This window comes from Xiphophorus hellerii, chromosome 16, assembly GCF_003331165.1.
Source record: "Xiphophorus hellerii strain 12219 chromosome 16, Xiphophorus_hellerii-4.1, whole genome shotgun sequence".
NCBI classification, from domain to species: Eukaryota; Metazoa; Chordata; class Actinopteri; order Cyprinodontiformes; family Poeciliidae; genus Xiphophorus; species Xiphophorus hellerii.
Window position 1 is genome coordinate 1176486 of NC_045687.1, and position 17636 is coordinate 1194121.

The following is a 17636-nucleotide window of genomic DNA, read 5'->3' on the forward strand; positions in this document are numbered from 1 at the left end:
TAGAAAATCCTTTTTTTAATTTATTCTTAGGAAAAAATCACATTTTGGTGGTTTTTATTTTTAAAATCCCATTTTTTTTATTTTGAACTTGTTACACATTTGACCAGCTGATTTTGGCCCATCTGGCTTAACATGTTATAGTGCAGCAGGGTGAAGGTGTGTGTGTGTGTGTGTGTGTGTGAGTCAGGATTTACTGTATCTGCTGCTCCACTAACTTTTCCACATCAGATTTTCCAGATCAGAGCAGAACCAGAGACGTTTCACCCATCAGTGAATCATCTCCACGTTTCTCCCTTCATGCCTGGTTCCTGCAAACGTTCATGTAAAAATTAACAAACTGTGAAACATTGTGATGGACCAGATCTGTGACCATCACAGATCTGTGGCCAGAGCACCTATATGTGCTCTTATAGGAAAAATAAGAGCACATAAAAAATGTTGAGCAAAATAAAAAACAACATAAAAAAATTCTGACTGTTTTTCTTTCAAAGAGTCGAGTTTTTCAACATGATTTTATTTCTGTCAATGTTTCTGTTTTTATTTGGCTGCATGCGTTGCATCCTGTTGTGTCCGGTTCTTATAGAGGATCTATTATTATTATTATTATTACACAAAATTATGATTTCTAAAAACAATCCAAGCTTTTAAAAAAAAATCCACCCAGCTGTTTTTAGTCAGTAAGTTCATGTTTTTGGTGTCTGGAAAACAAGCCGCTTCAAAAGCCTCACGATTGTAAAGTCACATTTAAGAAGTACCGTGCTGTTACCTAGCAACCATAGCAAAGCCCAGTCCTGTTGCCTATCAATCAATCAATCAAATTTTATTTGTATAGCACATTTCAGCAGCAAGGCATTTCAAAGTGCTTTACATCATAACAAACACAGAATCACAATGCAACATAGAATCAATCATTAAGTCAAGTTACATCAATAAATTTGTAATTGATTACATTTCAAATACAATCCTAAACAGGTGGGTTTTCAGTTGAGATTTAAAAGAAGTCAGTGTTTCAGCTGTTTTACAGTTTTCTGGAAGTTTGTTCCAAATTCGTGGTGCATAGATGCTGAAAGCTGCTTCTCCTCGTTTGGTTCTGGTTCTGGGGATGCAGAGCAGACCAGAACCGGAAGACCTGAGAGGTCTGGAAGGTTGATACAACAACAGCAGATCTTTAATGTATTGTGGTGCTAAGCCGTTCAGTGATTTATAAACTAACAACAGTATTTTAAAGTCTATTCTTTGAGCTACAGGGAGCCAGTGGAGGGACTTTAAAACTGGTGTTATGTGCTCTATCTTCCTGGTTTTAGTCAGAACGCGAGCAGCAGCATTCTGGATCAGCTGCAGCTGTTTAATTGATTTGTTGGACAGACCTGTGAAGACGCTGTTGCAATAATCAATACGACTGAAGATGAACGCATGGATGAGTTTCTCTAGATCTGGCTGAGACATTAGTCCTTTAATCCTGGAAATGTTCTTCAGGTGATAGAAGGCCGACTTTTTGACTAGCAACCCAAGCTGAGCTCCAGCTCATTTGGTCAGCTGATTTTCCTCTGTATTCGCTGTACAATGGCTGCTGGAAAACACAAGTGTTCTGTTGTTAACTTACCATCCAGAAACCACTCGCTGCATTCTTGTTGGTCGTGCGGGAGGCTCCACTTATACTTTTCAAAGATGTATTGTTGTATAATTGTGCATCTGTTTGCAGCCATTTTAATGTGTGAGTGTAAACGTTGAGTTGGGGGCGTGGCCAGCAGCAGCTAATTTGGATTTAAAGTGACAAAACGCCCTGAAACAACTAAAAATAAGTAGAACTAAGCAGACTAAAATCTCATTATCTATAAATGTAATGAACTTGTTTTGTATAGGCCATGGAGCTCTCAAACTAATAAGTCATGTTTAAATCTCAGCTCATGAAGACGGGACATTTGAAGGACAGAAAAGGAAAACCGTCTGTCTGCATAAAGATAAACTTTAACAGATCATTGACTGCTCAGAGGAAAATATGATAGAATAACCAGACGGTACAGCCTTGGTGTTGTCCTCTGACCGACTGGACTCCGGTCCAGGCTCCGCCCCGCACGCTGCAGCTTACCAAGGCATTCACACTGATCCGTTCCGTACAGAGGAACACAAACTAAATGCAAACCAGCAAAAACCCACAGCTTCCTTCTAGCGCTGAACGTTTCTGTACATTTATTTTAATAAGTGTTGAGCATTTTAAATCACTCTCCCATAATCTCTTTCTTCTTTTCCATCACAGCGTGTCGGTCATTAAAGATTTGCCTCTGGTGGGGCTTTTAGGGGCAGTTAAAGTTCATCTGCATGCAGAGAAGAAATGCTTGACATCAGAAAGATAAAGTGGTTGTTTGAGACTGTCGTATTGCATATGATGATATTGATAAAACAGTTATAGTTTGATGTGATATTTTGTGCAGCTCATTTGCTATTTATTCTGATGTTTTATGCTGTGTTGACCCTTTAGATCAGGGGTCAAACTGCAGGGCCACAGCTCTGCAGCTTTTAGATGTGCCTCTGCTGCACCACCTGAACAGATTAATTAGGTCATTAAGGTTCTGGAGATCTGATCCACACCAGGAGGAGGTAATGAAGCCGTTTCATTCCAGTGTTTTGTACCTGTGGCTCATCTAAAACCTGCAGGACAGCGACTGGAGGCCTGGAGTTTGACTCCTGTGCTTCAGAGCCTGAGCAGAGGCTGAACCAGCTTTATGTGCAGGATCATAACTTTGCTCTATGCATGAAGGAATCCTCACCACAGTTAAATAAACCACTGAGCTTCATGTTGGAGCAGCAGCCCTGCAGCAGGAAGGTTCCCGGTTCGAATCCCAGCCTGGTCTGCATAGAGCTTCATGTTCTAGAATAAAACGCTCTGCTACGTTACTTCACATTTGTTCTGTTCATGCTTCCTCTGGTTTTGGATGCTGTGCAGCTCAAAGGGTTTCTGCTCTTTTTTGCTTTTTTTTTTTAAACTTTCGGACAGTTGCTATGATACGTAACCATGGCAACAACATCGTGCTTTTACAACTGATGGCAGCTGATTAGCATCTGAAAAGCTCAAATAATACCTGAACTCAGGCCTGTTGCAATAACAAATGTAGCTGGACCATAAATCACTGTAGCGATAAACGATAAAATTGTTATTTTGAGATTATTTTCTAGTAATATAACGGTAATGACACAATAATGCAAAAACACATTCTCAAATATCAACAAATTTTACATTTCTATTGAACATTTAACACAGGAAGATATTTTAAATATCCAAAATAAAGAAACAAAACAACAGAAACAACAAATAAAATGAATTATGAAGTCTGTTTGAGACCAAAACACCAAACTGAAGACTTTTTCTCTTTTCTCTCTTTCTACCAAAAACTGGATGATAAAACAGTAAATCATGCAAATGGAAATTATTGAGCTCGTTTTTATTTATCATGCGGTTAATTGATCTATTATTTATTGTGACAGAACTACCTGATCTTTGACCTTAACTCCCAGAGGAGTTTAAATTCCAGGGTCAGGATGATCATGTCCTCGACTCGTACCGAGATTTAAAGAGCAGACTGACTGCTACAGTTTCAACAACTACTTTCCTTCAGGGATCAATAAAGTATTTTAATTGAATTAAACTGAATGTTCTCTCTGTGTTGGTTCTGTCTGCTGCTCCGGCCTCCCGCAGTCCAGACATGTCAGACTCCTTAGTTTCTCTCTGTTGCCCTTAGGAAGTGTTTGTGTGTCTTTCCTGCCCTGTGACGTACAAGTCACCTCTCCGCCTCTACCTGCACAGGTAAACGTGTAAAGGTGGGCAACCTGACTTTACAACCGGTGTGCAAAGTGACATTTATCTGGTTCTTGTTAACAAACCGTGCGGCTGAATTGTGACATAACAGACGGCAGAGCAGATTTAACACGTGCAGGAAAACTATGTGTTGCTGTTTACAATAATGTTATAGTACACATGCAGCAACAAGACGCTGCAAAGACCTCAGAGTAAAACCAGACATGGACTCTGGTGGAATACCACCGTGGCTTTGCAGCGCTGCGGTGTAAAAGCCACAGCAGAGCGGACTCCTTCACATCCACACTCCCACAACTACACCCAGTTTATTCCCAGGTAACAGCGAGAATCCCGGGCTGGTGTCAAGGAGCTGCCGCGGATGATCGGTTATCTGTAAATGTGGTGATTTTGGAGCATGATAGCATGTGTTAACCTATCGATCCACTCCCGTCCTGCTGCGACAGGCTCCGCCTCTTACCTCAGCCCGAAACATAGACCTATGAACATAGACGCTGGGTGAAACGCAGGGTCGACCACCCAATAATAATAATAATAATAATAATAATAATAATAATAATACATTTTGGTAGTAGTAGCATAACGTCTTAAAGAGTTTAACAGCAATCTGTTAAATAATAGTTAATTAAAAATTATTTATTTTTATTAAAACTGTAAATTGCCAGTACTCATCTTCAATAACTAAAAAACAACGTTAAAGGGTTTCACATCGAGCCTTAAAAAACACAAAGCACATCGTATTGTTCCTTATAAGGTTCCATATATGCAAGTATGTCGTTTATATTCTCATGTATGTTTATATACGAGGTGTGGGTGTGAATACATTTATTTATTTATTTATTTATTTATTCTAGTTGTATCTTTTAATTTAAGTTACTTTTTTAACATGATGATCCTTGTCTGTTTTTAATGATTTTGTTTTCTCCCTGTTCCACTCTGCCATTATATTGCATTTTGTGGACAAATAAAATGTTACTGAATTTAATTGAATTGAACTGAATATTGTTATAAATGACAAAAGAGATGGTTCAGTATATCTTCAGGTGTGCATTAAAGTATGTTTGGGTGAATTTTCAGAACATTATGAAGATATTATTTACATTTGTTTCAATAGTCACTAATATTAGTACTACTACGGGCATGTATTATATATTAATAAAACTTAGTTTATCGTAAACTTATTCATTTAATCATAAAATCATATTTCCAAACTTACCTTTATCGGTGTCAGAGAGGCCTGCCACTAGCAATATGGCGGACGCGCTGACGAATTGTTCCTTCTGGCAAGGAAGAAGATGCGACGTCTACTCGTTTACGTCTATGTTCCTAACAGCATATGCACGTACAACAGCTACACACCAACCGACCTTGAATATGTCCTCTGAAAAATACTCGCATGTGATTGGCTGAAGCTACTGAGTTTTATCACCTTCCTGCATTGTGATTGGCGGACGTCGGTGGCAGTTACAGCCTACCCGCCTCTGGCCTGTTTTGGTTGGCTGCCTCCGCTCCCCTTTCTCTCGGCGGTGGGTCGGAGCCGCTGTCCCTGGCCTCGCATGTTTCCCTCTGGATTCCTGTTTTCAGTTTGATGCCCCTCTTGTAGATGCGCTCCGTTTGAACGCCTTTGAAGGGCCACAGTCGGGCGTGCGTGCAGTGGTGTTTAGTTGCCCCCAACATTTTTATTTTGAGGCGTTTCGAGGCTCCAACCCCGAACATGGCTGTTCAAGTTAGCGGATCGTCTGGGCCGATTGCCCGGCTAGAGGGCCGTGAATTCGAATACATGATGAAGAAGCGCTCGGTGACCATCGGCCGGAACTCCTCTCAGGGCTCCGTGGACGTGAGCATGGGCCACTCGAGCTTCATCTCGCGGCGGCATCTGGAGATATTCACGGCCAGCGACGACGGCACCGGCAGCGGGGACTTCTACCTGAGGTGTCTGGGTAAAAACGGGGTGTTTGTGGACGGAGTGTTCCTAAGACGGGGCGCCCCTCCTCTGCAGCTACCACGAATGTAAGTTCACCCTCCAGCACCGCCACCCATAGGGGGCAACGGGGGCAGTAGCCGGAGCATCCGGACAGCTGAAGTTAACATTTAACAACACTAGGTTTACATTTGCGAACAAGGGTCGAGAGCACCACGTGTTTAGCATGTTAGCAAGAAGTCCGCATCCTGTTTCCTAAAGCCCTTCTCTTTGTTGACATTCCTGTTAGCAACGTTTTCACGAGCCTACTGCCGTCATTCCACGCACATTCCACAGTCCACCCGTGGGTCAGCTCAGCCTTTCTCTGCCCCCTCTGCGCTTATATTGGAGCTAGTTGATGTTTATGCGCCTCTTATTGAAAATGGTGCTATTTTGCACATTTCCATTCAGAAATGTGCTGCCATGATGCAGTAAAATCGCCACTCTGCGGTGTTTTCCCACTGTGGGTTGTGTGTATTAATTGTGAATGAAGCTCTTCTCGACCCCTGAACGTAAACAAACCAGCCGGTCTCCGCCCTGCGCTGCACAATTTGCACAAGCCGTGACCTCCAGTCCACTAAATCAGATCCCAGAGCTCCTTTCTCCGCGTAGTAAACACACCTGAACGCATCACGGTTGCGTTTAAACTCCACTTTGCGCTTCAGGAGCGACTTTACCGGTAAAACATGAGGTAGCATCTGAACAGTCTGAGATCTCAGGAAACGGGTTCCTGTCACTTTTCCAGTCGACTGAATCTCATATTATCCTCATAAATGTTTCTAGTTAAAACTGAGAAGAAAAATAATAAATGTGTAAGTTGTATTTACTAGATATCTAATATGGCGACAAAACAACAACAAAACAGAAAGCTGCTCAGCTTTTGCAATAAAGTTTCACCATAATATAGAATGAGGAAATATCTTGTACAAATGTTGACTGTTAGTCTGAGAGCAACAGTTAAAAAATCCTGCTTTAAAGTTACAGTTCACTACGGCTCAATTAATACAAATTCAAATGTGGGTTTTTAAGGTTTTTCTTGGTTTTTAAGTAAACAAATATTTTTCAGTTTCTGAAATTTATTTGGTTTCATTTTATTCTGAAACACAAACTGTAAAGTTCAGAACTGACAGGAGGTTTGTTTTGGAAATGGGATGAATGGATTAAACATTACAACTGCTTGAAAACAGGCAGCATAGATATATGTATATATATGTATATATATAGATATTAAACAGAATCATGTTTGAGAATAAAACATGATTAAACCCTGAGATGTGATAATCCAGAGTTTCTGCTCTGGCAGCTGCGTTTGGACTCGGACCTGTTCTGAACGTTTTGGACTCGCCTCTCTTTCTCTGCATGATGAACCTTCATCCTCCCAAACAGCTGGAAGTTTCTTTACTTGGTTCTGGTGTCACTTTTTAAAGTTTCCCTACAGAACGTGGCGTTACATTCTTGGTTCCCAACATAAACATTCTGCATGTGTTCAGGCTGAAGTGACTCTGTTTTCGTTCATCAATCCCCTAATAGTTTAGTATTTTCACCTATTATGACTTGTTAAAATGTTAATAAGCTTTTTTTAATTTTGTGCAGATTTCATATCAAACCATTTTCCATAATTATGGTTCCAAGCTTGTAACTGATTAAACCAGAATAAGTCAGCGCCCCCTGGTGGTAGATGTTATTTATCAAATGTTAGAAAAGCTGATGGCGATAATGTTCGTAAATTTTTAAGTTTATCAGTTGTGATTTATGCCCATTTTCTCCTGAGTATTTTGGTTTAAGTCGTTAATGTTCAGTGTGAGAAACTGGCTAATTATTAAAAATGCAAGTTTGTAACACTTGTGTTACGTTAGCTTGCCATTATCGCTCCAAACTGTCTTCTGCAGTATGAAAATTGTACGATATATTCGCAATACATCGTGCAGCATTATTGGTGTCATAAAACCACATTTTCTTAGAATAAAAACTAAAGATCTTAAGCTGTCAGATCAGGAACAAAATGTCCGGCTAGCGGTGCGTGGTCAGTTTGTTTATTTCTGACTTGCTGTTGAACTCATTCCTGCCAGTAGAAGAAGATGTAAAAAAAAAAAATCTTTAAAAAATCACAGTTATAGAAAGTTACATAATTTCATGGTTTTTCTTTTAGTTTTGGTTTTTAATCCAAACTAAATGCAAACTATTTATTTGTTTTATGACCAACATCTCAGTCACATTATCCCTATGGGTTGCTCTTTCAGATTTTATTTTATTTAATCACCTCCACACACACATTCTCTCTCTCTCTCTCTCTCTCTCTTTCTGTCCTGGGAACTTTATCCAATTATCCCAAATGATTAAAAACGGAAAAATCTGGAATCTTGAAGGACAGAAATGGTTGTGAATCCAGATTAAAAATCTAAGTAAACTAAAGGAAAATGTAAAAACATGCATCTGATATGATAGGTGAAAAACATTTCACATTAAGGCCTGAAAATATTATCAACCATTTTAATGTAGCTAAAATGACAAATTGAATGAAATAAAACATTTTTAAGTTGTTTGTAGAATTGCAGTCATGGCAACAACATGTTGGAGTCGCTCTGACTTTTTTTATTACTATTTTTTTTTTTTTTGTTCATAATAATTTTTTAGTTGAGGTTTTGTATGCTGGGACAATTCCTCTCTGTGATTTTTGAGGTGTTTTTGCTCTTATTGTTCTCCATATTCCCAGACGGGGGTTTAAAGATTAGTGGCAAAAGCAAAGGAGGCGGATTAGCAGAGCTAGCTAACAACTGATGGTTTCCTCCTGGATGTTTCTGTGGAATGTCGTCTCTGCTGCTTGACCTCTCTGCTGCTGTGTGACCTGTCAGCAGGTCACACAGCAGCAGTCTTCAGTCAGAGGCCTCTTTAGGTCCTTTGCAAGACTGACTGCTACCTGAGGTTCTTCTCTCTGAAGATACTTTAAGGCTGTGAGTTGCACCAGTTTCCCTTTGGAATAAGTATTTTTTAATAGATGTGAAGTTTTAAGGTGTTTCTATGTCTCTTTCTGTTTGCAGTAGCTCTGTGCAGCAGAAGCTCCATCGCAGCCCAACATGTTTCTGTCGCTTTGTTTTGGTTGCAAACGAGTCGATTTTTATTTGTTCATCTGAGTATTTTCAGCGTTTGCCGCGTCCCTCACGCCGCCGGCGTTGTTTACATTTTGTTGAGACAGATTTGTTGGAATCTGGTTGCAGCTTTTCACAGCAGCGCCTGCAGTGTAAACAACCTGGCAGCTCCTGCCAGCGCTGCTCAGACTTTGCACACCGCTCTCTCTCTCATTGCGCAATCTCCCAACATGAATCCATTTTCTTGCACTGAGAAAACAGCGACTTGTTTTGACTTGATGCAGTTTCCGTCCCGGGTGAATGTTTTCCTGAAGCCTTGAAGGAGTTTACAGTTTTCTGCTTCTCTAACACACACACACACACCCCCACACACACCCACACACACACACACACACACACCCAGGTCCTCGAGTTGGAGGTAAAATAAGTGACTTTAGATGAGTTTATCTCTGAGGAGCTGTGAGTGGTTTGTGTTGAGGAAGCAGATTGGCAGCGTGAGGGAGCCGCGGCCGCTGGTGTTGCTGGGATTCCTCTGCGGTGATGTCAGTGGATCCAGCAGGGAGGAACGGCCCTTTCCCGCTCCCTGCTGCCTCGCGGCCCGAGCCGCGGCTCTTCCTCCCTGCCTGTCCTCTTTGTTTACATTCTGCTCTGCGCCGGGTGGGGGTGAAATTCAAGTGAAAGCTTTCAGTTGAACAAGCTTTGTTTGTTGCCGTCCTCGCGGCTTAGCAGCGTAGCAACTGTGTTTTCTTTCTCCTTTTTCCAGTTTGTGCCTCATTGTTGCTGTGGGAGAGAAATGGGGTAATAAAGAGGGATCTGTGACGGCACACAGGGTGGGGGGCTGAATCACACCCTGACCTCTGCTTTGATTCTGCTCCACATCCAGAGTTTTCTAAGCATTAAAGCTTCTGTTTTATTGAAATAAACAGGTTTTTTCTCTTGGTTTTGTTCCAGTTTCCAGAGCAAATATCTGAAATAAGAGAAAACTAACTTCTCAGCAAGATACAGGAGCTTGTTTTAACTAAATAATTCCTTAATATTGATAAAAAGGTTTAGTTCCACTGGCAGATTATTTCACTAAAAATATGGGGAAAATATCTTATTTAGTGAAATAATCTTCCAGTGGAACTAAAACTTTTTAATCAGTATTAATGAATTATTCTCTTAAAAAAGCTCATACTTCTTGCTGAAAAGTTATTTGTAAGTTAGTTTTGTCTTATTTCGAATGTACTAAGATGTTTGCACTAGAAACTAGACCAAAACTACTTAGTAAGATTTTGTGTTTTTACAGTGTAAAGTTACTTTTTGTGATTTCAACAGGACAGCAGCAGTTTAAATCATGTTTTATTGAAAACATTTCTTATCAAAGATAAATCCCGGTTCCATAATTCCTGTTAAAAATATTCCTTTCTGTTTTTCCACTGATGATCGACCGATACTCGCAGGAGAAACCGATTTTATCTGAAAATCAGAGACGTTGTCGCTGTATTTGGTGACTTTTCCGACAAAATAAATCGGCATCAGCAGGTGTGTTTTTTTAGAGACCTGTGATTGGCCATAAAACTGCAGTCAGTGCAGCAGTAAAGTTTTAGGGCTGAAATCATTAATCGATTTTTAGTTATCAATTCATCATTAACTGGAGCATAAAGATTCAAAAAGGCCATTTTGCTGAAAGAGCAACATATACAGAACAGTAATAAAGCCAAAACTATGAAAATACCAACATTTAGCATTTTAGATTTAAAAAAAACTATTTTTCTGTAAATATGTTTTCCCCATAACTCATCAAGTGTCAGTTTTACCTTTACCTGATTCAAATTCTGTAACAAATATCTCATATTAAGTACCTTTTGCTGTCCAATTATTAATAAAATAATAATTAACAGATTAGTAGATGGTTTTTATTTAGCTGCAGAAGCATCAAGCGTTTATTAAAATGTTTTTTTGCATTTTAGAATTTAAAAAAATGTTTTTTTCTTATTCAAAAAACCAATAGAATTTTTTGCTTATTTGCATCTTTTATTAAACTTTTAAGTGATTAAATAAAAAATTAGCAGCATGTCAGAGTTTTTATTAAATTAATTGATTACTAAAATAGTCGTTAGTTGCAGCCCTACAGTTTTAAAAAAATATGATTTCATATGTAATAAATGCTCACCGGGCGGATTTATCGTTGCACTAACCTTAAGAGACAAACTGGACAGTTTGACCTGTTTTTACGTCAGAAACTCTAAAAACGGTCAAATAAATGTAAAGTTCACCACCATGATCCGTCTGACTTTAAAACGGTTTTAAGTTTAAACATCCATCCGTTTCTGTTTTTCCTTCCGTGTTGTGCCGCCATGTGAAGCTGAGTATTTCCAGGATGTTTTATGCGGTGACATGAGGAAGCTGTCAGGTTATTGATGTATATTTAGATTTCATAGAGTTCTGACAGTCTCTGGATGAGTCTGATGTTATTTTTACCGCCTCGGCTCCTCCTGAGGCGCTTCAGGATCCTGTGAGACGCAGCACAGCCGGTTCAGACGAAGGTAGCTAAGGCTAGCCAATGCTAAGGCTAGCCAATGCTAACGCTAGCCAATGCTAACGCCAGCCAATGCTAGCTCTGTGAGAACCTGGTGCAGGAAACTGAAAGTATGCTTTAGCTCCTTTTGTTATAAAAGGAGCTAAAACATGTAAACATGTTGAACAATAGATATTCTGCATTCGGGAAGGAAGAAATGTCCTAAAATATGAGCTATGAGTAAATTAGACGGTTTGCAGCTGTAATAGTTTTATTGGTGGCAACATGGGCAGTTACCCAGGGCAGCAAGAGAGAAAAGGGAGGAAGGCGGCTGTGGCAGCAGCTGAATTTTTATGTATTTATTTATTGCGCGCTGCGTCCCCATGGCAACAGATCCTACATGTTTTTTTGTTTATTTAGAAAATTCCTCTTTTGCGAAAGCATAAATTACAATTCTGAGAAAAATCGCAGAATTCCAGGAATCCTAAGAATTTTCTTAAAACATAATTAATTTTAGAATTTTCCTAATTAGTTTCTGGACTAATTTTAGTCGTAGGACTAAAACGAGAAGCTAATTTTAGTCCTGGGATTCTTTGGCAATCCCTGATGTTTTACTGGCCTAGTCAAAGTTCTGGTTTCCATCAGTGGCCTGACCAGCTGATTCTAACTACTGTGACTTGTAGGAAACTTTTAATTGAGCATTAAAGGTAACAAACATAAAGTAAAGAAGAGCTTCAGGTCGGGGTAAAATGAAAAGCTTGTCCCCGGTTCTGTCCTGGTTCGTTTTATTTATTATTATTTTACTCTGTTTTTGTTTTAACAGCATGAAAAAGTTTAGATGTATTTAAAAATCTCTATATTTTTGATCAGGATCCTTTTGCTCCCTGCTGGGTAGAGGCAACATTTTCTTTAAATTCTCAAACTGAATCCAGTTTTTTTGTTTTATTTTTAGTTTGTCAGCCATTTAAAACACTTTACAGTCCAGATTTTTCTTTTTCGTGTCGATGAGGCGCCTTCAGGCTGAATTTCTCTGTTTTCTACGTCGTTTTCTGATTTTTCTGCAGGTGCACGTTCAGGTTTCCCAGCACCAACATTAAGATCAACTTCACGGCGCTGTCCAGCGGGAAGAAGGCCAAGCGAGAGGCGCCAGAGTCCCCAGTGAAACCAGTACAGCCTCAGATCTCCCCACTTACCATCAACATTCCAGACAACATCGCTCACCTGATGAGCCCGCTGCCGTCTCCCACCGGCACCATCAGGTACCCGCAAAAAGATCCACCTGCAAAACCATCCGTCAAAGGTTAAAGGTCGGAGGAAACCAGCAGCTTGTTAAAACGCAGCTCCTCCAGAACCGCCGCTCTGGTGAACATAAACATTCGGTATCCATGGATCCATCAAAAAGACTCTATATGGAGCTCTGGTAGTGCCAAAACAAGCTTGTATTTTTTTGAGTAAAATTTGCTGAAATTATTTTCAAAAAATCCACTGAAATTCGAGTCAAATATAACAGTTTCTAACTGGATAAAGAATATTGGTATTTTAAAAAAAATACAAGCAATTTTAGCCATTAGAACAAGTTTATCAATCAGTCAAGTTTATTTGTGTAAAACATTTCAGCAGCAAGGCGTTTGAAATGCTAAACATCATAAAACACAAAAATACAAAGCAGTAAAAAACACCATACAGCCAAAAGTTTAGAAACCAATAACATTCTGATGAGTGACATCATCAATATCATCAATACAATATCAATACACATTAAATATGTTGGTCCACGTTTCATTCATGATGATTCAAAAGCAGCTCAGAACAGGACGCTTTTATTCTGAAGGGACCCAGTGTTTCCTTCTTTTACACTTATTTACACATAATTAGTTAATTACAGTTAATTAGTTAATGATACTTATTTACACATAATTAGTTATTTACAGTTAATTAGTTAATTACAGTTAATTAGTTAATGACACTTATTTACACATAATTAGTTATTTACAGTTAATTAGTTAATTACAGTTAATTAGTTAATGACACTTATTTACACATAATTAGTTAATTACAGTTAATTAGTTAATGATACTTATTTACACATAATTAGTTATTTACAGTTAATTAGTTAATTACACTTATTTACACATAATTAGTTAATTACAGTTAATTAGTTATTTACGGTTATTTTTGCTAATTATGAAGCAAATAATAAAGTTCTGTCATGTTTGGCCAGACACAGAGACTCAGCATCAGACAGTTATTTAATGAGAATAAATAGTAAAATGCAATATTTTCAGAAATATTGTAGTTTTTTGCTGCTCTGAACCTTGGTGGCGCTGTGATGATGGAATCATGTTTCCATTTCATCCGTTTCCATCCCGTTGCTCCTGAAGTCGTTGCCGTGTTGCCAGTCAGGCCGATTTGCGTCGCTGCAGCCAGATGAGCTCGTTTGAAGCAAACGTTACGTTTTAAGCTCCGGATCCAGTCGTTTTGTCCTGATTTGGTTGAACAACATGAAACTCATGGTGCTGGTGTGTTTGTTCCTGGCAGCGCTGCTAACTCCTGCCCCTCCAGCCCCCGGGGGGCGGGCTCCTCGGGCTACAGGATGGGGGGCCGCATGGTCAGCTCCGTGGAGCTGCAGCTCATCAACGACAACTCGCAGCCTGAGAACGACAAAGAGGCCTCCGGAGGGGACAGCCCCAAGGTCAGCAGGGTCCTGAAAACACAGCGCAGAAAGTTACTAATCACACTGGCAGCATTTCATACCGGGGGGACAAAGTGCGGCCCGTGGGCCATTTCTGGCCCGGGGACTGATTTTGTGCGGTCCCCGACTGCAATCCAAGAATGATACAAATTTTATCACAGACATTATTTCCTTACAGTGGAAACTGTTCATTATAACACAAAGTATTTGATTTTTTAAACCACGAGACTTTTACTGAACAGCCGACTTTGCTGAACCCAAATCAGCTTTTTATAATTTACTAAACTTGGCTAAATATAGCAAACATATCCTGTTCTTAAACTCAGATAAATTTGTTCAATTGAGCAAAAAAAAATTGAAAACTAGACAACAAACGTGCAAAATCTGTTTTTATTTGTACTCTTTGATATTTTACTGGCAGTTTTTGTTGTTTTTAATCAAACTTAGTTGTATTTCTTGTTTTCTGATTAGTTGTGAAGCATTTGGTCAGCTGAGGTTGCAGTAAATGCGCCGTTTCCTGTGCTGCTCTCTGCAGGACGACTCCAAGCCGCCGTACTCCTATGCACAGCTGATCGTCCAGGCCATAACGCTGGCGCAGGACAAGCAGCTCACACTAAACGGAATCTACAATCACATCACCAAGAACTACCCGTACTACAGGACCGCCGACAAGGGCTGGCAGGTGAGTCCCACCGCAGCCCGCTGCTTCTCCTCCTCCTCCTCTTCCTCTTCCTCCTGTCACCTCTTGTCTCGCTGCAGAACTCGATCCGTCACAACCTGTCACTGAACCGATACTTCATCAAAGTGGCGCGGTCGCAGGAAGAGCCGGGGAAAGGTTCGTTCTGGAGGATAGACCCGTCGTCGGAGGCCAAGCTCATCGAGCAGGCCTTCAGGAAACGACGGCCCCGCGGGGTCCCCTGCTTCCGGACCCCACATGGACCCCTCTCCTCCAGGTCGGCCCCAAAGATGGACGACTCACACAGCGGCACCGCACACAAACCTGAGCTTATTTTACTGGATCAGAGCAACTCAGAGTGGTTCAAATAGAAGTATAGCAGCTTCAAAAGTCACCGGTTTACTAAGTATCAGCAGTGCATCGGCCTGCAGACCTGGGGGCTCTGGAGGAGCTGCAGAGACCAACGGCTCCGGTGGGAGACGACATCTTTATGAAAAATGGTTGCAAGTCGTCCTGCAGCAGTTTCCATCAGACCGAGAGAAGATAAAGGAAACATGAAGCTGCTCAGATCAGATTGAAACTTCTGGGTCAAAATGAAGCATTTAGAAATTACAACATTAACAATTATTAGCAATCGATTATTCTATTGATTTTTCTGCTGATTAATCAAATCAGCAAACAAAAAAACCATCAAGTTCTGCAGAAACTACTTAATCGTGTTTGGAGTTTTACTCATACTTAAAAAAAATAACATTTAATAATAAATGGATTTAACAATCCATTTAATTCCTACTAAAATGAAAAACCTGCATATTGAACCTCCAGTTCAGCTGTGATGTGTTTTAGTGATTAAATCCTTAAACACTTTTAAACAAGAATTAAGATAGAAGCAACAAATAAAGTTTCATCTCAGGCCTTTAATCAGCTGCAGCTGCTGCACATTTCCTGCAACCTGGCTAATGACCAGCAGGGGGCGATTATCGCATTGCAGCAGGATATTTTCTTCTTTCCTCTCTTCTCAGGGAAAGTTTAACTTTTGTGTTTATGTCTCATTTTTACTTTATTCCAGTTCTAACCAAACATGATTACAATACTAACCATTGTGTTCATTTTGCTGTCTGACCTGCAGGAGCGCTCCAGCGTCCCCCAATCACTCCGGGGTGCTCTCCGCTCACTCCAGCGGGGTGCAGACCCCGGACAGTCTGTCCCGGGAGGGCTCCCCGGTGCCCCTGGAGCCGGACACGCCCTCCGCGCCCCCCCCAGTTCCCACCGCCGCCGTCCAGCCCAAACTGGCGGTCATCCAGGAAGCACGCTTTGCACAAAACACACCAGGTGCCACGTCGTCATTCTTCTTCTTCTTCTTCCCTTCCAGACTGCAGCTCTGTTGCTAACCTGTCCCCCCTCTGGTCCAGGCTCCGCGGTCAGCAGCCAGCCGGTCCTCATAGCGGTCCAGCGCCAGTTACCTCAGACCATCAAGCCAGTGACTTACACCATGGCGTCCCCAGTGAGCACCAGCAGCTCCCAGCCCGCCGTCCAGACCGTCCACGTCCTGCAGCAGATCCCGGCCGGCTCCACCGTCATCGCCCAGCAGGCCGCCATCATCAAGAGCGAACCGCAGGAGAATGGGGAGCACACGGAGGTCAAAGGTGAGGCCCGGAAGCAGGAGGAGAACCTTTCAGGAAGGAGCTTTGGTCCTTTTGGGGGGGCGGAGCTTATCGATGGTTAGCGGGGAAACATTTCTGATTGGCTGAATTCTTCCAGGGTTTAAACAGTGTATTTAGGCCTGTTGTTATGGTAACAAGTTTTGCTGGGTCATTAATTGTCCCTGAAATAATTACAATAAATTATAATAGTCACTTTGAGACCATTGTTAACTAATAGCATAAAAATGGCACAGCAATCAAATACATCTCTGTAAACAACAATTAAAAATATATGAATCGTCAGAATGGATGAAGCTTATTTTAACATACCATGTGACTAATTAATTATTGCGTCAGGCTTATTGATTGGTGATTAATAGATAATATCTGCTTCCTCTCCGTCCAGTGAAAGTGGAGGCGGTTCCCAGCATCGGTTCTTTGGGCGCCTCCAGTCGCATCATCCAGAGCTCCCAGTCGGCGGCGCTGCAGACGGTCACCATCGTGCAGCAGGCGCCGGTGGGTCAGCACCAGCTGCCCATCAAGGCCATCACCCAGAACGGCACCCACAGCCTGACCACCGCCCTGCAGGCGCCCTCCAGCTCAGGTGAGACGCCAGGTAGCCGCTAGCTGCTAGCCGCTAGCTGCTAGCTGCCGCTAACTCTGCTGTCCTCTGCAGTCCCGGCCGCCGCCAGCCCCCTCCACCTGCTGGCCACCCACGCCTCCGCCTTGCTCCCCACCAAGCGGCAGAACGGAGACCAGCTGACAGGGGAGCAGCCGGACGCCAAGCGAGGGAAAGCCGAGGAGGAAACGCCCGCCGTCGCCGTGGAGACGGACTCGCCAGCAGCCGGAGAGCAACCAAACTAGCCGTCTGGATGCCGCGCCGCAGAGCTCCGCCCCGCCCATCTCTCTCTCTCTCTCGCCCCGTCGTTTGTTTCGTTTCTCCTCCCGCCGCTGACGACCGAGGTGCCAAACGGAGAACCCCCCCTCACGCCCGCCGCCGCTTTAAAAACTGGAACAAAGAAACTCGAAGTTTCCGTGTGAGCCGTGACCGAAGCCTTAGCAACAACGAGCCGACCTTTGACCTCCGGCTCGGGCTGGACGCCGCCTTTCTGTCGCATCTACCTCAGAGCAGATCGGAGACTCCGGCAGCCAGCAGGACCCCCCACACCCCCCCACCCCGACGTGACCAACCAGGCGGCTCGTTTCTCCGTTTTTATCGGTCGAATCCAGACAGTCATAAGGGATCAACTTGGAGCCAATCTTTAATT

At 41.9% G+C, this 17636-nt stretch overlaps 1 protein-coding gene across 1 annotated transcript; it reads left to right on the top strand.

Moving 5' to 3' along the window:
- The first annotated feature begins 5311 nt into the window (after positions 1 to 5311).
- Positions 5312 to 17372, top strand: foxk2b (forkhead box K2b). The gene is made up of 9 exons (XM_032586374.1): positions 5312 to 5821; positions 12422 to 12616; positions 13896 to 14049; positions 14585 to 14731; positions 14809 to 15002; positions 15855 to 16057; positions 16138 to 16371; positions 16775 to 16972; positions 17045 to 17372. Exons 1-9 carry the CDS (start codon positions 5526 to 5528, stop codon positions 17230 to 17232), a joined length of 1809 nt encoding a protein of 602 aa, XP_032442265.1. The 5' UTR covers positions 5312 to 5525; the 3' UTR covers positions 17233 to 17372.
- Positions 17373 to 17636: the final 264 nt, after the last annotated feature.